General features: G+C 38.7%; 1 protein-coding gene across 5 annotated transcripts in view; it reads right to left on the reverse strand.

Moving 5' to 3' along the window:
- Nucleotides 1–3,243: 3,243 nt before the first annotated feature.
- The window catches only part of LOC100494793 (ligand of Numb protein X 2-like), a 43,946-nt gene continuing 23,537 nt past the window's right edge, over nucleotides 3,244–23,652 (reverse strand). For 2 of the 5 annotated variants that reach the window (XM_004916837.4, XM_004916836.4), the window contains exons 2-10: nucleotides 18,543–18,996; nucleotides 13,461–13,680; nucleotides 13,130–13,327; nucleotides 10,523–10,900; nucleotides 9,530–9,697; nucleotides 7,199–7,373; nucleotides 6,588–6,813; nucleotides 5,859–6,017; nucleotides 3,244–5,200 (exon numbers count right to left, since the gene is read on the reverse strand). In XM_004916837.4, coding sequence (XP_004916894.1) covers nucleotides 5,065–5,200; nucleotides 5,859–6,017; nucleotides 6,588–6,813; nucleotides 7,199–7,373; nucleotides 9,530–9,697; nucleotides 10,523–10,900; nucleotides 13,130–13,327; nucleotides 13,461–13,680; nucleotides 18,543–18,931 — 2,049 coding nt within the window. In that variant the 5' untranslated portion in view covers nucleotides 18,932–18,996 and the 3' untranslated portion in view covers nucleotides 3,244–5,064. Of the gene's footprint in view, nucleotides 5,201–5,858; nucleotides 6,018–6,587; nucleotides 6,814–7,198; nucleotides 7,374–9,529; nucleotides 9,698–10,522; nucleotides 10,901–13,129; nucleotides 13,328–13,460; nucleotides 13,681–18,542; nucleotides 19,001–23,652 lie in introns of all 5 variants that reach the window. The other 3 variants (XM_031890695.1, XM_031890697.1, XM_031890696.1) reach the window with 3 other exon arrangements.

Genomic DNA, 23,652 nt, shown 5'->3' on the forward strand with positions numbered 1-23,652 from the left:
ATACATAGCCAATTGATGACATTACCAAATACACTTATGAGAATCCCATTACTAATAAAGTCTGCAAACGATTATGTCTATAATATTTAAGGAGCATGGTTGTGCCGGGTGCAGATACAGGCACATAGTAAATACAGTGCAGTGACTTATTTCTGTGAAACTTCGCCTTGCCTGGAAAGCAGCCAATACCCTCTGTTGTACCTTCCAATGGATCCTGCAAATATCACTAAAGAAGCTGTTTGTCATTAGATTTCCCCAGGTACCTTGGCCTGTAACTAGGCAGCAAGACCATAAGGGGCCCAGGGTGAGGAAACTCCCATTGGTGCAATTATAACCTTGTCACTGACAATGGTGTTTACAACTAAGTTTGCTGAATATTTAGGTATAATTCACTAAAATGTCTTTGTGGCAAATTTGCTAAGGAAATATTCATTTTAACTGTGTATCCAGACAACTTATTGAAGTTATAGCCTTTTTTCATTTACAGTATAAAGCTCTGCAAACCTGCTTTGCATTATTTTATTGAAAAGGGTCATTTTATTCTGCGCTCACAGCTATAAAATGTAAAGACAGAAGGTCTATTCTCCAGAAATTACAGGAAGGCCATCTCCCATAGAGTCCATTTTAATCAAATAATTCAAAACTGAAAAAATGATTTCCTTGTTCTGTAAAATAATAAAACAGTAGCTTGTACTTGATGGCAAGTAAGCTGCATGCATCCACATTGGTGCCAAACAGTCTTATTGGGTTTATTTAAAGAGGTTGCTTACTTTTAATTAAACTTTTAGTATATATTACAGTGCTATTCTGAGACAAACTGCAACTGGTCTTCATTTTTTGTGGTATTTAGCTTTTTGTTCAGATATCCAGTTTGGTATTTCAGAAGCTATCCTGTTAGGGTCCAATATAACCTAGCATAGATAGTGGTTTGAAAAGACAGACTAAAATACGAATATAGGGGGGCCTACATAGAAAGATTAGTAATACAATAAGAATAAAATGGACTCACAGAACAATAGTTTTTTTTGGTTACAAGGGTTAGTGACTCCCAACTGAAAGCTGGATAGATAAAAGGGAAGCAAATAATTCCCAAACTATATAAAAAATTAAGATCAATTGAAAAAACCTACTAAGAATAGGCCATTCCATTAAATACTAAAAGTTAACCTAAGGGTAAACCACCCCTTTAATTGGTTAAATTACAGAAAAAACCCAGGTCCAGAGCATTTCAAATAACAGGTTCCATGCCTGTATTGTGTTTTATGCAATAGGGAATCGGTAAATCAACACTAACGTAAACCTTTAGGCTAATTTTGCAGTAGGCAGCTGCTCAACCAGCAAAAAAAATGGCAGTTCCACCCACTGTATCAGCAGCGGATTTCGATCAGAAAATGGGAAAGAAAAACCACTTGCCTAAATAGGGCTGTGACAAAACAGCGTTAATACCACATAAAGCTCATGAGCACTGTTATGCATAGTACATCTTGCTTTTATTATATTTATACATTTTCTTTATTCTTAAACTGCCATTTTATTAAGAAATGAAAACACTGAATATTATGTAGTGGTAATCTTGGTGTCTTTGTGTTTTTTAACACATACCCATACGTAATCTCATTGGTACCATAAGATTTACTTGCTATTGTTTGTATTTCTTCCACTCTTTTACTACATCTTATACTAGAAATGAAATTATTTGCATACTGTTAATAAAAAAGCAGCTCTAAAATGCTCAGTTGACATCTGCAGATCAATGTACCGGGTCTATGAATGTCTGTCTGCTAAGGTAAGAAATACAGACATTTCTGGGCCCGGGCTTATAAATAATGACTTGTATCGTTCTCTATTTGCTGCGAGCAGAAATCCCTTATTCACACATTTGAGGACAAGAGAAAATAAAAAATACACATTATTTTTGTATTCCAATTTTATTTTCTGCAACAAACAAAAAGAAAATCAATATTTTGCTTGGGCACCAGGTTTTCCTGAGACGAGCAGTTGTGAATGGGGACCATTTTAGTAGAAAAAAATAAATATGTTATATTAGGCTAATGGGGTTCAGTGGGGCTCATTTATAAACAATGGGTGGCCAAACTAATGTTTGTGATCATTGCTCAACCTGCAGCTTGGAAAAAATCAAATACTGATTGGTTGTTATGGGTTACTGTCCATGAACAAATGTCTTTAAATTCTTCAAAACTCCAGTATTCCAGTACTGTTGAATCCTTTATTAACTAGGCTGTCCCTCCTGTTGTAGCACTACATAGCATAAAGCATTATATTGGAAGATGGAGGACACCCAGGAAGATGCAGAAATTTGATGCAAGTAGTATTTACTGGTGTGTTACTTGTTTTGGGCAAAGCCCTATTTATTGGTTAATTATTGGTAACGCACCAATAAATACTAATTGCATCAAAGTTCTACAGTGTCAAGGTGTCCCCCATATTCTAATAAAGCTCATGCTATGCATGTCAAATTACCCAGTGTTTATAAATAAGCCCTGGTGCCTTTTCTCACCCATTGAGAAGATGCCAATATGGCTTCTTGCTGCCCCCTATGTGTGCCCTAACACAGAATGGCATCTGCCTGTCTCTGCATATAGGGCAAAGTTTGGCCACACAATGTGCATCCACAAGAGATGCTATTTGACAAAATGATTGCACTGTGTGCCACTAGCCTTAGAGACCAAACAGTACTGAGACTGCAAGAAAACATACCAGTTTGAACAGGGTTGCCACATAGCTGGTACCAATGATACTTGATGCCAAAGTTATCAATAGGTAAGAAAGATAAAAATATAGGAAGGCCAGTATATATTTTCCAGAAATGGTGGCAACCCTAAGAGTGTAATAACTTAAGCTGGCCATACACGTTCAGATTTTAGTCTTCTGATGAACGTTCGGATATTGGTTGTACATTTAAATGTAACGATCTGAAACTAACATTCAGACTGAAATTGTAGGATAAAGCTCTAAACTAACAAATTGGAGAATGTTCTGAACATGAAATAGTTGACCCAATCATACGAAAGTGACTTCCATTTTAGGTCCCCCAAAGAGAATAGATAAAGAATACATTCACATATTTTTTAGTTAGCCATAATTTTCTAACCTGGCCAATCGACCAATTGCCATGGTACGAAAATTATCGGAACCATAATTCAGAGCCCACACATGGTCTGAAATTTTAACGGTACACGTATGGCCAGCTTAAGGACCGCTAAAGAATCTCCGACACTGAGCTTAGAGCTGTACAAGAAAATAGAGACGGTTTATTGCAAACATGCTGAATCTGACCGGACATATAAGACAAAAGATCAAACACAAATATCTACATTTAATACAGCCTGAATTAATGTGTAAAATAAATTGAAATCGTTTGTGTGTGGAACAACAAAAAAAGGCGAACTGTGCAAAAGGAATTACAGTTAAACCAGTAAAGATGATTAGCATTTATTAATAAATGATAAAATGCTGTCGGACAGCTAACTTCATTTAACCCATGATGCTAGTTAGACCATAGTACACTGCACAAAAGGAGTTTAACATTGGTTTAATATGCTGCCGGTGTAAGTGCAATAGCACAGAGACTTTTTCATTGGCACAGGGAAAATCCTACAATTGCTTGCCATAATAGACAAATAGTATGATATGGCTGCAGCCAGTAGGACCAATTATAGCCTGAAATTGCAGACTGGACATTTTATGGCACAAAGGTGGCCATAGGCCATGACACTTGCCATTCATATCAAATTCTTTTGTTGCGATTTCCCCTGAGATAACTGTGGCCTGAATTCCCTGGCCCTAAAAAAGTGCTTTTCATTGAGAAGCAGCCCCCCTAAAGGATTGTCATGGTCCCTGGGGCTAAGACTATCATTTTGAATAATTTGCCACAGGTATTTATGATTTGTTGGATACATGACCCACTGTGCAATAAGTTGGACAGCACTGCCCTTAAGAGACCAAACCGCTGAAGTATAGCACTGAGCACTTTCACCTATCCAAATCTCTTCTCCATAACTGTAAGGAGGGGTGGGGGAGGAAGAGTTCAGCATGAAAATACATTTTTAAATCTCAAATGCCTAAAAGATTTCTGAAAATGGTAAATCTACCACAAAGTATTTATTATGAGAAATTAACCCTATAGAAGTCCTATTCCAGCTGAGTGAAGGGCACTAAAATTGCAGCTTTGAGTCTTCAGTACTCAGCAACTTTTTAGTGCCCTGCAAACTCTATAATAAGAGTTTGCACATATGTTCCCACTTGCTAGTGGTATCTGATGTTTCTGCTATATACTGGACAATATACAGCTTTAGCAGTGCCATACATTGATCAGTGCCAGGCAATGGGCCATGTACAGAGTATCTGTAAAGAAATCGCTGCCTCTTAATGAGCAGTGTGCCCTGTGCATTCCATACAGACAGGCATAGCAGTTACACAAGAGCAGAGCCACAGAAACTGTTGTCACCACGTGACAATAACCCCCTTTCCAATTGTACTTAATCAGGTCCCCTCCCAACTAAACAGCACAATTTCTCTTTGCACCCCTTCACTACCTGCCACATAAGATCTTTATGATGTATGACTGCAGCATGATTTTATACTGTAATCCTTTGTGTATAAAAGGCTACATCCCAATGTTTCAGATGGGCTTTTACAGACATATATATAGGGCAATTTTCTGACAGTACTTGGCTAATAGGACAAAACCAACTCATTCAGTCCCACCTAGATTAATGGCAAGTGGAGACTGCAATATAAGTATGTATTTATCATGCCCTTGCACAAAGAATTTTCCCCAGCATTACTGTACCTTTAGTGCAAGGCAGCTAAGGCAACATTGGCTTTACCTTATTCACATGTTGGCTTTAAGATTGCTGCAAGCTGCAGTTTTTTTTTTTTAAATTTCCTGATTTGGATCGTCTTGGATTGGCTCCAAAAGGGAAAAGTTGTACAAGTAACCAAGGCACGGCACAAGAAAACTGAAGAGAAGATATTGTGGTGATTTGGAGCATCTATCAGGAATGGCTCAGAGTTCATGCTATTGGCTTTGGCTTGCAAATATTACACTAAGCTCCCGGGCCAAGACACAACTGTCAGGGTGACCCTGTTTTTCTGTTCTTTCAGCATAGGGATGAGCTGTGCATTACTCATTCCCACTGCAGACACGCCGTTCACCTCAACGATCTCATCTCCACATCTAAGTAGAAAGAAGGAAATAAAAAGACATTACAGACAAGCAAGCACCCCCTCTCCAAAAAGAATATGTGCTTCATGTTCATTTATATAGGATGACCCTGCTTTTGTAAATATGACGTTTTTGTTTTATAAGCTCTAAAGCCTACAGCAATTTAGTGTTTTGCCCACGGTCGTTATTTCTTGTGCAATTCGGGATTGCTCAGGAAAAATGAAACCCTATGTGTGCCATATACCTAAACAAATTTATAATAAATAAGCCCCTTTTTATCAATGGAAGAATCCATGTAGGGCCCACTTTCATAGCAGATAAAAGATAAGCTCTCTGTATAGACTGCAGCAGCAGCACCTCTAATATACCTCTAGTAAAAACAGATTGAGTATTGGCACTATACAGAACTGCCTTAGCTTGGCAAGCAGTATGTTGCTTTTTTACATATAGTCATCTCTGCACATAATTAATACTGACAAAGTATGCCAATGTCTATTCCAGGAACATAAAAGCAAATTATATTGTTACTTGCTGTCCTGTTTAACAATAAGGGCAATGGCGCATTTGCTTTTACTGCAAGAAAATACACTACAATAAAACACTCTGTCCGCCCTGAAGAGCTGTTGGCAATGAACAGGTATCTTGTGAGATCCAAGGAACACCAACTTACTTTAACCGTTTATCATAGAAAGCCGGGGTGCCAGGGACAATAGTCTTAATGAAGAATGGCTGGTCCCCCTTGCCCTCCTCAAATCCTCCAACGATGCTGAAGCCCCAGCTTTCCGAGGAAGTTTTCCGTAATGTTATATGTCGGCACCAATGCAGTGAGCTGTCTCGGCAGAAAGTAACAATATCAATATCCTGCAATTTCCTCAACAGGTATTAATTCAAGGTAATTAAAGGTAATGGCAACGGGGCTCTTCTGAGCACTTTAAGCACTACTCTCAAAAATAGCAACGAAAACAGCCCCTCCCATAGACTTACACGGCAATCTCCTGACAAGTGCTGGTCTATGTGCTTGTCAGGCTGTTGCAAAGAAAGTCTATAGGGCAATGTAAAGAACTTTAACACTGAAAACTGTGGTCAAACTGCTAGACACATGTCTGCAGCTACAATAAGGTGTAGTCAATGCAAATACATGTCTTTAAGGATGAATTACTGCTTTACAAATAAGGTTAAAAGTAAAAACCATGAATCCTTGTTTATTCAGTTTCACTTCTATTACTTTCATTGAGGCTCTTCATTTCAATCTGCCCTTCTATGTACATAATTTCACTGACAAGGCAGAAATAACTGCATGCCTTTTAGACTTATCCTCATCAGTAGTCTGTAGGGCTACACAGGTCTGATGTGCTTTGCAATATACTCTGATAAATCAATCATTGACCATGTTACAAACCTTGGAAGAGCAAGCCAATATACCCAGAGAGGTGACCAGATCCCACCAGGCTCTCTTGTCACTCCAGCAGCATGCTCAACAGGCTCATCCAGCCGCTCTCCTACTGTAACCTCCAGAGCTTTCAGTACAACTGTGTGGGAAGCTGCATTTGTCTTGAGTGCAGATATGGCATCCGAGTAACTCAGAGAGGTCAGGTCAGTGCCATTAATGCTCAGGAGCACATCCCCTAAGAAGAGGGAAAAATTATATTTTGGTGCACTTTCAAGAGCACAAAGTACTGTAATGACCATGAGATACTATTTTCAAGCATATGGTGAAGCTTTTGGCTGTGGTGGGAAAGACACATCGTTCTTGAACTCTGGTTTGCCCAGTGTGCGACAAATCAAGAAAAAATTAGCCCAGTTTTTTCTGGCAAATATTGACTGGGCATGCCATTAGAAGTTCCCATTCAAGTCAAATAATCTGGCAAATTGTTCTGGAGTTGGCAGCATTTGTATGGTCACCGTTATTCTATATTGTCCCTGCCAGATCTGCACCAATCACAACATCACAACAGATAAGACTACAGTGCTCACTATACAGATACAAAATGAATTACTGCAGTCTGTTACCTTTTCTGATTCTCCCATCCCTGAAGAGACACCCAACAGGCTGAATGCTGGACACATATATCGGCAGCTTGTTTTTAAGATCCCGGCCTCCTCCAATGGTTATTCCCAGAGATTCATATTGTTCTTTCTTCACATTAACACTTTTTTCATGGTCGGGGGGACCTGGATTTACATCCTGCAGAGGGTAGAAATGGTAATTTTTCTGGTGCTTAAAGTTCAAAAAATGTAAACTACTCTTTTAACTGCTTATAAACTATGCCCTATGCCAACCAAATATCTTTAATATAGCACCACTATCAACCTCCATGAGTAATAAATAAAATGCAGAGAAGATCCATGGATTGCTTCCCATTATAGTGTTTAGGTATTGCAGTGTGCAACAACACACCAGAGGTCACTTTTGGAAATTGCTCGAATGCTTAATAGTTTTCAGAGATTGGTTTCAAGACAGTTTAGCCCCAATAAGCAATAAAATGCACTAAGTTTGCCTAGGAGCATTAACCCATAACAACCAATAAGAGGTTTTCATTTTAACAGGTGACTAGTAACATCAACCTGCTAATTGGTTGCTATGGGTTTACTGCTCCTGGCCAAAGATAGTGCTTTTTATTATATAACATCTCAAATACTGAGAAAATATAAGAAATATGAATATGCCCAATGCCATTTGAAATGAACCATTTATAATTGTCAGATTATATATGCTGACTATCACAAAACACAGCACAGCAGCAACAACATGTAAAATAATATCTTTCCACCCATCCGTCAAGGACAGGACCAGCCCCACCCGTCATTCAGATTTCTTGTACGGCTGTGGATGGTTTTAGGTTGCATTTCTTTATTATCTGCCATATAATTACACGGATCGTTGACTCATATTTATTTTTAGCATGCAAACTCTTTTATTCATGAGGTTACAGAATACAAGGTGTATCCTCTCTATCTTAATCAAGCAGCACATTATAGAAGCACATGTTCTGGCCTATTTATAGCAAACCACTGATGGCACATGAGAGATATACACAAAGGTATAATCGGTTGCTATGTAACAATGCCAATGCCAGGTATTTCTGTTTCTGTACATGGCACATACAATGCCTATCAGATGGCTTATCCCACCCAGCTCAAAGCAGATGTGACTGCTTCCCACGTCACACTTTAAAACACAGAAAGCAAAAATTTGATAGGTTGCCATGGGTTATTGTCCAGGTGTAAGTTTGCCTGGCTTTGATAAACGACCCCCCTATGTTTTAAAAAGCCCAAGATTTTTAGCTTGCAGGAGCAATCACTGCAAAATATCTTTGGGGACCTCTCTCCACTGCTCCGTATGGGAGTTTAAATGCTTCAAATGGCACAACTGCCCAAAAATGACATTTCTTAGCGCTGTGCTGTAATACTGAAAACGATGTATTGTGTTTTTAAGCAGTCTCTTTGTTTTAAAGGGACAGTATATGCCCTTTTATACATGCTAGCCATGAATAGGGCTTGTGCTGAACATATCTTTTATGCCTATCATTTAATCACCAAAGATCTATGGGTTATTTCTTGAGCAAAGCAAATAGGGAAACTGAAGCTACTCCATGTTCGGTCCTCGTGAGATAAAAAATTAAATAAATAGTGCCTTATATAATCAGTGACTCATGGTGATAAGTGGGTATCGTGGCACTTCAAAGAAATACTGTCATGGAAAAATATACTTCAGTTAATAGAGCTTCTCCAGCAGAATCCTGCATTGAAATCAGTTTTTTTAAAAACAGAAAGATTCTTTTATATTTAATTTTGAAATTTCACATGGGCTTAGCCATATTTTTTATTTCCCAGGGTGCCACAGCCATGTGACCTGTGCTCCGATATAGTTCAGTCACACTTTACTGCTGAACTGCAAGTTGGAGTGATATCACCCCCCCTCCCAGCAGCAGAACAATGGGAAGGGAGCAAGATAGCAGCTCCCAGTAGATATTAGAATAGCACTCAATAATAAGAAATGCAAGTCCGGCTTGGGACTCCTACAGTTACATGGGAGTAGGGGAACAATAGGTTACCTGAAAGCAGTTCTAATGTGTAGCGCTGGCTCCTTCGGAAAGCTGAGACTCAGGCACAATGCACTGAGATGGAGCCTACACACCAATATTACAACTGAAAAACTTGTTGGTTCAAGAATAAAATTTTAAATGGTAGAGTGAATTATTTGCTATGTACACAGTGTTATTTAGAAATAAAAAGTACACCATAAAAATCATGACAGTATTCCTTTAAGCCTGGACAAATTTTTACTATTCTTGTTCAGACACTGAGTTACATTATCTAATAACCCAAGCCTTGCTTTACCTTGTGGTGTGTGGATTTTCTTCTGTTTGGGCGTAAACTTGGCCGCTTTCGGGGGTGAACTGGACTACCACCATTACTGCTGCCAGATGAGGAACTCTCTTCATTAATATCCACTGGCTGATCTATCATGTGTCGCAGCACCACAAAATTCACTCGTGCCTCACTTGACTAAAATAACAAAGAACCCTTAATGAATTAGTTGAAGCAACTACAGTAATATTCCATACAATAACGATTATATAGAATGAAATAATACTATCCCACAATATTGCAATAAATAGCAATGCGCTCACAATATTATGGTGAAATATGTTGGGAATCTTCTAGGCTGCTGTAACATTTTAAAGGTTGTTAAATGTGCCTTGAACATGTGGTTTATTTGTTATACAGAGAAACAAACAACTTCCTGTTTTTAATGTAATGTTAAAGGACAAGGAAAGGCAAAGTCACTTGGGGGTGCCAAAATGTTAGGCACCCCCAAGTGACTTTAATCGCTTACCTTGTACCCCGGGCTGGTGCCCCTGTTAGGAGAAAACAGCACCAGCCCGGGGCACCTGGGGCGATGAGCTTCCTCCTTCCTGCTTCATTAAGCTGTGACTATGAGTTAGACGCATGCGCAATAGAGTGAAAAGCCGACTTCTCTGTTGAAGTTCCACTATTCACTCTACTGCGCATGCGCGCGGCGATACAGGAAGGAGGAAGCGCTGCAGGTACCCCGGGCTGGTGCTGTTCTCTTCCAACAGGGGCACCAGCCCGTGGTAAAAGGTAGGCGATTTAAGTCACTTGGGGGTGCCTAACATTTTGGCACCCCCCAAGTGCCTTTGCCTTTCCAATGTCCTTTAAGTTTGCATTGTTTTTCTGCATTTACGAGGGAGAGAGACAAAACTTTGCTTAAGCAATAAAAATATATACTTTTCCTTGCAAGAGAACACAGAGTGTCTGCACTTATAAGCCCATTGCCTATAAAGCTGGTATGTGCAGAAAGACAAATACCTGGATGATCTGTGCTGCTGTTTCAGGAGTTCCATGTTTCAGATTATGACCATTGATGGAGAGAACTTTATCGTTACACTTTAGCCTCCCATCTTTGTAAGCCAAACCGCCATCTAATAAATCGAGAACAAAGATCCCGGGCTCCTCTGTCTTTCTAACAAGCTTTATACCCAGTGGCTCTGAGCGATCCCTTTTTGTTAGTGTGACCTGGATCACTTTAGTGGAATGGGGGCTGCCCCCAGTGCTGTTCTCTGTCCGTGAAGACTGCGGTGAAAAGCCTTTCTCCTGAACCAAAGTGAGCTGTAGGACAGAGCAGGGTTGTCGAAGCAAGGCTATAGCTTGGCTGTGGGTCACATTGCTTATGTTTGTGCCATTGACCTGTAGATAGCAAATCACAAGAAATTAAACATTATATACATGCATAGAAAGCATATAATGTTAACTAGTTTAATCACATTATTATGAAGAAACAGTTTTAGACAGGGTGGATTTCTGGCATTTGACCCAATGTGCCAAAGTGCACTAGTCACTTTTTTCGACTGGAAACGTTTTCAAACTAAAAGCACCTTACAAGTGTTTTAGATTTTACTTTCCATGAGGCTGCATGGGTCTATTGTGGGAGCTGTGCCAAAAAATGTAGTGGGCCAAATACCCCTGCACCAGCTTTTTAACACTTTAAGCAAAATAACACATCAATTTATTACACTATTATCTTAGCATACTGATTTCCACCTGTGAAAACAACCAACAGATACAGGTATGGGATGTACTCCTAATAAATATATATATGTAATCCTTTGGAACTGGGGACTTATGTTCATGTGAAGCACCACACTTTCAGTGAAGGTAAACTATCTTTCTGGATAACAAGTTTCTGGATAATAAATCATATAACTGTACATACAGCCAAGATATATAACTTACATCTATTGAATGACTCCCATGCATGAAAATAAAAAACAAAACAAACAAAAGAGCTAGAATCCTCCACGATGACTCCAAGAGCACTATAGCATCATCAATATCATTTAAAAATGGCCAGCTTGTTTTAAGCAACTTTCAATATACTTTCAACAATATACATTCATTACAAATTTCTAATAATTTTAGGCTTATTTGTACTTGTAACTACAACTAAAACATTGAGAACATTTTTATTTTATATATAGAATCAATTATCTGGAATGCTTGGGACCTTATCTAGATAATGGAATTTGGATCAGCATACCTTAAGTCTGCAACGACATTAAACATAAAAATAAACCGAATAGCATTGGTTTTTGCCCCAGTATGAATTTATACAGCTTAGTTATTATCAAGCACAAGATAGAGTTTTATTATTACAGAGAAAAGGAAACAATTAGAAATATATGCTTAAAATTGGCTCTATGGAAGGTAATTTAGAGCTTCTGGATAATGGGTTTCTGATAGGGGATCCCATACCTGCATTAGAATTTAAATGAGATATTCTTTTATTACACATTTTTTTCCTCTATTTTTTTTGTAGTGTCAATCCATATAGGATCCATGTGCCCATATAAAAACAACATTCTGCCTGTGCCATTTCGGTTCATTTCTCTGATCTGTGCTGCACATTTGTTTACATGGCAACATGTGGCACGGATGAAAGAAGCAACACACAGTATCAACTTAGTACCAAAAATATACATTTTTAACCCTTACTTAAATACCCAGAGCCATGCAAATTGCTACTTGTATTAAAACGGCAGTTCTGGATGCATAGCTGGCCACAAGAACACAGTAATATGTACAAATAGTAATTTGTTCTGTTTCACCAATAATTCCTGACTTGAGGATAAAAATGTTTCATTTTAAGTAATGCTACGGGTAAAGCATGAAGCAAGTAAATAGCTTCTGTTTTAAGGAGACTATGAATGTATTTAGTGTACAATTTCAGCTCCTTTTAGCCAGTCTCACCCTATCCATTCTGGTTCTTCCATTTAAAGAATACACAAATGTACCCTATAGTTTTCCCTAAACCAGTGATTTATTTATTGTAGATCAGAGAGGTCAAACTCCTTGCCCTCCAGCTGTTGTTTATGCTCCCGGTTTGCCCAGGAACAGAATAAGGAATTGTAGTTCAAGTTTGACATGTGTGCAACTGAGACTTTGCACTGAAAATACCTGAAAAGTCTCTCACATTAATGGTTAAAAAAAAACTCCCACATAACAAGTTCTTTGTTGTGGAGGCCACAAATACTGAGGTAGAAAGAGAAATAAATTAGAATCAGTCTTGATTCACTTCATGTAAAAATAACCCAACAGGAAGTATAATTCTCAATCCACCAGGATCAAAGGGTTATCAGTCTGAAGGGACCCCCAACTGGCCTGGCTGTGCATGCACAGACTGTCAAGTAGTTTAGTCAAAATCCACCAAACTGAAGATGCACACATGCAGTTTTCATGCCAGTATTTGCAGTCAAAAGCAGTTGCAATACGAATAAATGGCAGAGGCCTAGAGAAAACTGAATGTTACCAGTGGCAGCCTGAAAACAAAACAGATGTACTTCCCTGTACTGATTTAAGTTGCAAGTAACTTTTTTGCTTTATAACACAGATTACAAAATAGGAAAATGTTAGACCCACCTCCAGGATATGGTCTCCAGGTGTCACTTTTCCATCTGTAGCCACCAAGGAATCTGTCAGAATTTCCTGAACCACAATGTTCCCAAGAGGGGTATCCTTACCCCCTACAATCCTCATTCCAAGGGGATTCTCAGGATCAACACGATGGATCTCCACGGTGCTTGTCTCTGCAAGCAGGCTTGTCCTCTGAGGGAGATCTGAGGGGCATGATAGAAAAAAGCGGATTTAAAAGAAATGTTTTCAATCAAACACAGTAAAGCCGTTTACATATTGGACATTCAGAGTGTTATTTTAGGAAGTTCCAACTTTCCGACAAAAACATATTGCTCTCACCATCATCATCATCATCATGTTCATCAAATGCTGGATTCACCAGGCCAGGCTCAGATGTGCCAAGAGAGACCACAGCAGCTAGAGAAGATTCTGCTATAACAGAGGAGATCCCTGATGTCTGGGGCAAGTCCCTTTGTCCATCCTGGGCATTCTTCCTCAAGCAAATTGTGGCATTAGTCTTCTCTTTCACTGGTCTGCATTTCCTAAAGCCTTGGCATCTATTGAAGTAAAGAAAGTAATACGGTGCTGTTAGACTAGGAACAAAGACTACGATTGTAAATGTATAATGCAATTCCCCCCCCCCCACCCCACCCTCTTTCTTTCTGTATCCCTTCCCTATATTGAAATGCAAAAATAAAGAATATATAAAAAAAAGAAAGTAATACGGTATTTATTTTTTCATTGCACAAACATCTTCCAAACAACACCAAGCCAAAAAAGTGATGCGTTATTCACCATCAGGCACAGTGTCAATGTGGTATGTCAATTTTCTAAGAAAACAAAATAATTAAAGCACATGGTAAATGGCAGTTTGTCTGTAACATTATTAACCAGCCTGTTTATTTTCAGAATGGAGGTCATTAAAGGATACAGCAGAAAACATAACATCAGCAGTCACATTGCCTGTGTGGATGTCTTCAGTTTGTGTGAGAAGGATGGCCGGGCTAGAATTCAGAAAACCCACCATCAAATCTGATCTTACCCTATTTAAAATGAGGAGATGGGATATAATGTTGAACAAAAAAAGTAAGTGACACAAAGAAAAAGAAAAAGATCCCGTCTTTCTAATTGGTCAGCTATACTGAAAAATGACTCGATTGTAAGTTCTTTTAGTTAGGGCCCTCTTTATCCTTTTGTATTTTTTATTACTTGTCTGTGCATGTTTACTTTTATGTTTAATGTATACACCCGATCATTGTACAGTGTTGTGGAATATCTTGACGAGCTTGTGATTTATACTTAGACAGACTTGAGTAGACAAGGAAAGAGAGTATCAGACTGAATCTTTTAAATACATTACACGTATGCGTTCAAGGAACTACTGTTCTACCTTAACGGTTTTTTCATTTGGCTGCTCTCCAATTCCCCCTCACAAGCCATGTTCCAATATCTTACACTGATGAGATCTAAACATATCAAAACAGGCTGTCTGCAAGTTTAGATATATGGCTGTGCCTATGCTATTAAACTGACCACATGTATCTTCAGGAGTAATTTGCATGTCTTTATTCATAATTTTATTAGAAATTAAAGCCACTCATTTCTGATTAAAAAAGCAGTCCTAAAAATTGGTTTTCATGTGGCTTCTTATGACCATTTTTACCTCCTGTAATGGTCTGCATTTGTATGTTTGATGTTTATACCCTTCCAAGTATAAATTTGTTAATAATATAAAGTGGGTACACCATGCACACAGTTCTGAGACTGCAAGTTGCACATTCCACTGTTTGTGTACTCAGATGTTTCCAGGCTAATAGCTTGGAGTTCACCCAAGTCATGTGAGGAGTTCAGAAGCTTGCTATGAATGTGATGTTTACAGAACTGTCCCAAGGCTTGTGTATACATTAACCACTGACAGCTCTACTGTGACTTTCATTCAGTGCCTTACTGCCTTCACTGGAACAGGTAAAGAACACCAAAAACATCTGTCCATTGATGATGTTTGTTACAACTGTCATGGTCTGATTTTCTCTTTCTGGAAGACACCTTCTGGCTCTCCATAAATTCACTGGTGTTTACTTACATTTATAGGGTAGGGTAGGGAAGGAGGATTTTTTTTTTTTTTTACAATAGTCAATAAATGAATTACATGGCTTTTCCTCTAAATCAGGGGCCCCCAACCTTTCTTATTCGTGAGTCACAGTCGAATGTAAAAAAAGACTTGGAGAGCAACACGGGCATCATAAAAGCTCATGGAGGTGCCAAATAAGGGCTAAGATTGGCTATTAGGCAGCCTCTATGTACACTATCAGCTTATTTGGGGGCTTTATTTGGTAGTAAATCTTGTTTTTATTCAACCAAAACTTGCCACCAAGTCAGGAATTTAAAAATAACTACCTGGTTTGGGGGCACTGAGAGCAACATCCAAGGGGTTGGTGAGCAACATGTTGCCCCCGTGCCACTGGTTGAGGATCATTGCTCTAAATACTAAAATTAAACCATCAATGTTAATTACCAACAGCCCAAACTTAATAAGGGGTTGAAAGACAGAGAATACTAAAAGTCAATCTATCTAGTCTATATCTATTCCAAATATGCAAATAAAATCTTTTTTCTATTTTTATAAATTTCATTTTTATCCTAAAGTTGGATGTTTTATTACCAGTGTCTTTTAAAACACCCAGTAATGTACAAAGTCTAGATGGTGGCCTCTACTGCTAGATATATCAAAACCTCCTAGTGGGGTTGAGTGGCTCAGGGGTAGTCAGAGTGTAACTGGGCATGGTCAGAGTGGGACAGGCTGTGGTCTAATTTGTCCCTCATTTACAAGTTGAAACACTGAAAGGTATGACAGAGGTGATTATTGACAGTGCCGGTATGAGACCTGTTATCCAGAATGTTTAGGACCTGTTGTTTTCTGGATAAGGGGTCTTTCCATAATTTGGATCACCATACCTTAAGTGTAATAAAAATCAGTTAAAATTTATTTAACCCCAATAGGATTATAATTAATAAGGATGAATTATATCTTAGTTGGAACCAAGTACAGGGTACTGTTTTATTATAACAGAGGAAAAGGAAATCATTTTTTAAAATGTGAATTATTTGCTTAAAATGGAGTCTATGGGAGATGGCCTTCCCTTAAGTTGGAGTTTTCTGGAAAACAGGTTTCCAGATAACAGATCCCATACCTGTAACTAGATTAGATCTGAAGCAAACACACCATTTAAAAACTGCAGGGTTATTCTATATCATTGCTGTCAAACCTTTATGCTTGAGCATTTGTCACATGACATTTTCAAGGGCCAGAGATATATTTAACTGATGAGGCCATTCAAAGTCGTCTATGGAACTTTATGGAGTGTAATCAATGAAAATCACTGCAATTACTTCACACCAACTCCCATAATTGCCTAAATCAGACTAATCAAAAAAAGCACAATGAACATCTAAATGCGCTGTCTTAAGCTTTAGTACTATAAATACTCTAGGAATACAGACAGACAAAATAGAAGGACAGGCTATTTTGTTTTTCATATACAATACTATGCAATATGACAACAGATCAGGCATGAAAGACTGCATTATAAGTTTATTAATATTTTTTAAGAACAGAAAGAAAAGGGGTTAAACTGGTTATGGTCTGCCGGGGATTTTAGTTGTCCATCCTCTAAGACAGGGATCTTTTTACCCGTGATCCACATTGAAATGTAAAAAAGTTGGGGAGAAACAAAAGCATCAAAATGTTCCTGGGGTGCAAAATATGGGCTTTTACTGGATATTTGGTACACCCCATTTGGACTGTCAGCTTATAGGAGGTTCTTTTTGAAAGTACACCAGGTTTTTATGCAACCAAAACTTGCCTCCAAGCCAGGAATTCAAAAATAAGCACTTACTTTGAGGGCACTGAGAGCAACATCCAAGGGGTTGGTGCGCAACATGTTGCTCCTGAGCCACTGGTTGGGGATCACTGCTCTAAAACAACGTGTAAACACTATTGGGATGGACTAAACTTGATCGACCTTTGTCATTTTTTAACTTACGTAACTGAGTAAAGGTGGCTTTACCACTTGGTTGAACTGTAGAACAATATTTGTTTGGCAAGGAAAACTATTTTGTGTTGTAGTTGCATCTTTCTGTTGTGTCCCAGTATAGTATAGCTCACTTACCTGTACAGTAAGTTAATGCAATTAATAAGTTCCAGTGGAAGAAAAAACGCGTAAAAAATGACGCCCATTTTACGCCATTTTTACACAGCGAAGCCTGGCGATGTATGGCGAGTTTTCTCACCGTTTTTTACACAGCATAATAAATATGCCCCTTACTGTGCATTAAAAGTTCTTGCTATTTTTTTGGTTCCAGACAGCCCCTACTTGAGGTCCATTATTTGTTCCGGCCCTCCTTAGTTTATAACAAGGTTAAAAATATGCAAAAAGACTATTTCAGCAGTGCTTTAGCTTAGAACCCACAAACAGACAACAGACCGGTCTGCTGCATGCACCCAAATTTTGACCCTTATTACATTTCAAGATGGGTTTCTAGATGAGCAAATAGGCATTTTCCCATTCTCTCTCTATACCAAGAACAAACCAGGATGTAAGCTTTAAGGTAAATCCATCACTATTACATCACATTATTATCAGATCATAAATTGAGAATTCTAAAATACAACAATGTTTTCTACAATATACACATCTTTAAAAATAGAGCTGACTTTAAAATATAAGAACGCCAACAATTAAATAATAGGAGCACCTCTGTAATTATGAGTGTGATAAACAATTAGTGTCAGACTGATGCAGCCTCATTGCTACAAGAATGCACAAAAGATTCTCTATGGTTACACAAGCTTAAAGCCAACCTCATATCTTTCTTTAGTACTTGCAATCCAGTATAGTTACATAATATGGGACCACAGCCTGTATACATTTCATAGCTAACTTCTGTTTATCTCAGACAACTGTTCATTCAATTGATCTGCAAAGAACCAATATGGATTTTCAGTTAACAGGACTGTATATCAGACCCTAGTAGCTATACAACACCAGGCATTTTTACAGCCACTATGTAACACCTATGGGTGAAGACACACGGAGCTACTAGTAGCAGCTACTTTTTCATGGCTACTAAACTCCAGAAAATACCCTGCCATAGACAATACTGAGAATTGCATCTGCTAAAACACACTTACAGACAATTATCTGTAACTGATCAGCATTGTCTACTTTAGTAGCCACGACAAGTAGCTGCTGCTAATGCTAATGCTTATGACAATTGCTTAATTACTGCTGTGTAAAAGATAGCCTAGTTTGCAGTGTGTTTAACTTGGCATTTAACCTGGATTTTCACAAAGCTATTAACTTACAATTAAACTATTCATAACTAATCTCTTTCTTGCAAAGAATTTAAGTAGGCATACCTGTTCTTTAGATGGGCATCCAGCTCACAACGCTGCATGACTTGCTTGCAGTCAGTGAGAAAGGGACAACTCACACTTAGTTTATCCAACAAATTCCTTACCAACAAGCTAGACCTGTGGCAGTCCTGAAAGCAAAGCTTCTTGCGGTCCATAGGGCAGAAGTCCTTTTCTTGTAGGAAATTCTTAAGGCATCTGTAGCAGTAAGTGTGTCCACAAGGAGTGTCCATGGGTTGCAGCAGGGGCTGAAGACAGATGTGACAGACAAGTTCATCATCCACCTCGTGCTGGAAGTTGTATACATGATTTTCTGTACTTGGATGAGTCTGACCACATTCCTGGCATAGGTCAAGGGGTTTACAGCAAGGGTCTGCAGGCGTTGGGTCTGCCATAGTCTTGTTAGTTTACCAGCAGATATTGATCCAAGGTGATTAGGAAGTATGTATCCACAGCATATCTATCTAGAGGGAAACAAAGCAAAGCATATAATTATACTTTTTTTTTTTTTTAAATGTAAATTGAAATAAGAAAAGGCATCAAACTTCTATACACACAGAAAAGATTGGCCCCACTAAACTTCATTGCATCATCTAGTTTAACTGCCTTTAGATGAATTCTACCCTAGTATTTCTATTCTTGTTGCAGACAAGGTTAGTTGCAGGCTCGACCAGAGAAAAGGAAGGGTCTGAAATAACCTTTGTGAATTATAGATACATAACAATAATAATAGTAGTATGCTTGAACTGCACCACATAAAAGCTCATAGGTGGTAATCAACCAATCAGCAATTTGAGCTAGATCAACTGATTGATGCAGTTGCATAACAGCAAGGTAAATTCACACTTTTATAAGGGCCCCTAAACACAAATCAGTGGTATTCACTGGTAAAATAGCAATTTACATAATGTGTTTGGCTCATTGTAGGTGATCATCGGTGATCTGAAAGCACAATGGAGCACAGTACTTGCATTGTGCCGAAACCTAAAAAATATAAGGCTTTAGGTCTTTAAAATCATTTTTATGTAACTGCCACTTTATGCACGGCATCATGTTTTATAACAAATACTAAACAAATATATACTAAAAGGCAGATACTAAACTGCCAATTAAATTGGGCAAACATAGGTTCGAGCTATGTTTTTAACATGCACCTTTATGGCTCCCAATGCTACTTAGATGCTCTTCAGTTGCAATAAATATATCAAGTCTCATTTGATAACCAGATATTCTTTGCCCATAACTTGTCTAGGTTCCTAATTATGCCTCAGTGACTCATTCCCTTCAGCAGAAAGTCAAACATTAGCATAGGTATCATAAATGTATTAACTCCCTGAAACCAGGCATTGTGTTTAACCAAATGTTGTTCTTGCCTTCTATGTCTGCAGTGGCAATCTACATTATTATGTAGATGAACAGAACAACATGATTAGAGACCGTTGCATAAAAAGTGAACTCTATTCTGTTTCCAGCCAGCGTATAGTGGCACATTACCGTAGAAGGTCTAGGCCTTTAATGTTATGCATATATAATTAGAAATCCATTAGAACTCAGTTGAGATTCACTGAAACATATTACAAATATAATTTTATGATGAAGTAAAACTGTAGAAAAGCAAGAAAGAACTGTAGCCTGTCTAGCATTTGTATAACCTGTCTTGAAAGACCTTTTATAGTAGATTAGTGGGTCCATACTATCCAGACACCTTCTTTTTTTCTAAATAAAATGTGCCTCACAACATAAAGTTTGCTACTTTCAGGTAATCGCTGACCACGCCTGTCTTCAGAGGGCTCTACCTGTCTGGGTAGGATATGTTATGACATAATCCTGCTTTAGAAACAGATGTTAACAACATGCAATGACCACAGGGTGATTAATGAGGTCAAAAAGCATTTTTTCATGATGACTCCAGTGCCTCCAGCAAAACACCCCATATGCTGTGTAACAGGGCAGGCAAATAACATAGGAGTGTTTATTGGTCAAAGGAGCATTTGTCATGCACCTTTATCTGTAAATGATTTAACTTTTTTCCACGCTGGATTATGTATATTCATGTTTATAGCTTTACAATCTATGCTTCACTGTAACAACTGTTGAGATAAACATTCGCACACACACCTAGATACAAAAACATAAAGGAACCCCATTGTCTAAAGCAGGGATCCCCAAACATTTTTACCCGTGAGCCACATTCAAATGTAAAAAGTGTTGGGGAGCAACACAAGCATAAAAAATCCATGGGGTGCCAAATAAGGGCTGTTATTGTCTATCTGGTAGCCCCTATATGGACTGACAGCCTACAGGAAACTCTGTTTGGCAGTACACCGGTTTTTGTTCAACCAAAACTTGCCAACAAGCCAAAAAATCAAATATAACATGTTGCTTGTGAGCCACTGCTGTACAGCATTCTTCAAATGGCCAGCATTTCCACCCAGAACAAAATTCACAAGGAATTAATATAGTGTATATAAAACTAGCTTATAACTGTAAACCTAACCTTAAACGGGAATATAATTAAATGCTGTCATCATACATGAAGTCAGCGGCACCCAGGCTGTCATCTAAATCTTTTAGAGGCCAAAATGTGAAATAGGCTGACAGGTAAATCATTAATTACAGGAGAAAAATAATTATGAGCCAACAATAACATTACACACACAACTAATTTTTAAAGGGAAAATAAAAATCCAATTTGATAGTGTTATACCTTATGCATGGAAAAAAAGGCTTAACAAAAGAAAATAATTGATCAAACAGCATAGCAGCAATATGGAAACTATTTAGTCTACGCCACTAGAACAGAACAAGCTTATAGTTCATTCTAGTCAGTTGCCTCTAAGCTCAAGGAGTGTTACACAGTACCAGACTTGGAAGACAAGTAAGATTGCAAGTTATATTTTCACCTTATCTGGCCTGTTAGCTTGAGCAAATTGGTAAAACATTTATTTTCAACTCAACAGGAGCAATCACCTATAAAATCTCTATGCTTCAAAGCTGTTTCTTATTCAGCAGTGATGCATGGGCCATACAAAAATGAATCAGTGGTGCAACAGAGCGGTGCAACTGCACCAGGGTCCCACCCCCATCAGGTTCCCCCATCGAGGTTGATTAATCAGCCCTGCAATATCCAGATTTTGTAAGCGTTTTTAAATGATATGCTTATTATTCTTATTTCTTTAGAGCATGAACGCAAATACAAGTCAGCTCATCTGACTTGCTTATTAATGCAACTGTATTCCACTATTTGAGTTCGTGCAGTCTACAGGTCCTTTTCAAAAAATTAGCATATTTTGTTAAAGTTCATTATTTTCTGTAATGTACTGATAAACATTAGACTTTCATATATTTTAGATTCATTACACACAACTGAAGTAGTTCAAGCCTTTTCTTGTTTTAATATTGATTGTGGCATACAGCTCATGAAAACCCCAAATTCCTATCTCAAAAAATTAGCATATTTCATCCGACCAATAAAAGAAAAGTGTTTTTAATACAAAAAAAGTCAACCTTCAAATAATTATGTTCAGTTATGCACTCAATACTTGGTCGGGAATCCTTTTGCAGAAATGACTGCTTCAATGCGGCGTGGCATGGAGGCAATCAGCCTGTGGCACTGCTGAGGTGTTATGGAGGCCCAGGATGCTTCAATAGCGGCCTTAAGCTCATCCAGAGTGTTGGGTCTTGTGTCTCTCTACTTTCTCTTCACAATATCCCACAGATTCTCTATGGGGTTCAGGTCAGGAGAGTTGGCAGGCCAATTGAGCACAGTAATACCATGGGCAGTAAACCATTTACCAGTGGTTTTGGCACTGTGAGCAGGTGCCAGGTCGTGCTGAAAAATGAAATCTTCATCTCCATAAAGCTTTTCAGCAGATGGAAGCATGAAGTGCTCCAAAATCTCTTGATAGCTAGCTGCATTGACCCTGCCCTTGATAAAACACAGTGGACCAACACCAGCAGCTGACATGGCACCCCAGACCATCACTGACTGTGGGTACTTGACACTGGACTTCAGGCATTTTGGCATTTCCCTCTCCCCAGTCTTCCTCCAGACTCTGGCACCTTGATTTCCGAATGACATACTTTGGACCACTGTCCAGTGCTGCTTCTCTGTAGCCCAGGTCAGGCGCTTCTGCCGCTGTTTCTGGTTCAAAAGTGGCTTGACCTGGGGAATGCGGCACCTGTAGCCCATTTCCTGCACACGCCTGTACACGGTGGCTCTGGATGTTTCTACTCCAGACTCAGTCCACTGCTTCCGCAGGTCCCCCAAGGTCTGGAATCGGTCCTTCTCCACAATCTTCCTCAGGGCCCGGTCACCTCTTCTCGTTGTGCAGCATTTTCTGCCACACTTTTTCCTTCCCACAGACTTCCCACTGAGGTGCCTTGATACAGCACTCTGGGAACAGCCTATTCGTTCAGAAATTTCTTTCTGTGTCTTACCCTCTTGCTTGAGGGTGTCAACGATGGCCTTCTGGACAGCAGTCAGGTCGGCAGTCTTACCCATGATTGCGGTTTTGAGTAATGAACCAGGCTGGGAGTTTTTAAAAGCCTCAGGAATCTTTTGCAGGTTTTTAGAGTTAATTAGTTGATTCAGATGATTAGGTTAATAGCTCGTTTAGAGAACCTTTTCATGATATGCTAATTTTTTGAGATAGGAATTTTGGGTTTTCATGAGCTGTATGCCACAATCATCAATATTAAAACAAGAAAAGGCTTGAACTACTTCAGTTGTGTGTAATGAATCTAAAATATATGAAAGTCTAATGTTTATCAGTACATTACAGAAAATAATGAACTTTATCACAATATGCTAATTCTTTGAAAAGGACCTGTATATGGTGCAGCTAAGCAGAGTACCGATATGCCACGCAGGTCAAAACAATCCACACCACCCCTTAAAACTGGATAGACATAACATTTTTGTAGAGCAGCAAAGATTTAAATACAACCCCTGGTACCTTTTCTGACACTTGAACCTCATCCTCACTGTAAGGGCTGCTGGAAGATGCCATAGACGGGTACTATTTATTTATTGGGCCTCCATGTACTTGAAATGACAGGGCCTATTTTGAATTCCAGCCCAGGATTGTACTAAGCAATAATTTTGAACATGGTT

Source organism: Xenopus tropicalis, chromosome 8 (genome assembly GCF_000004195.4).
Source record: "Xenopus tropicalis strain Nigerian chromosome 8, UCB_Xtro_10.0, whole genome shotgun sequence".
Taxonomy (NCBI): domain Eukaryota; kingdom Metazoa; phylum Chordata; class Amphibia; order Anura; family Pipidae; genus Xenopus; species Xenopus tropicalis.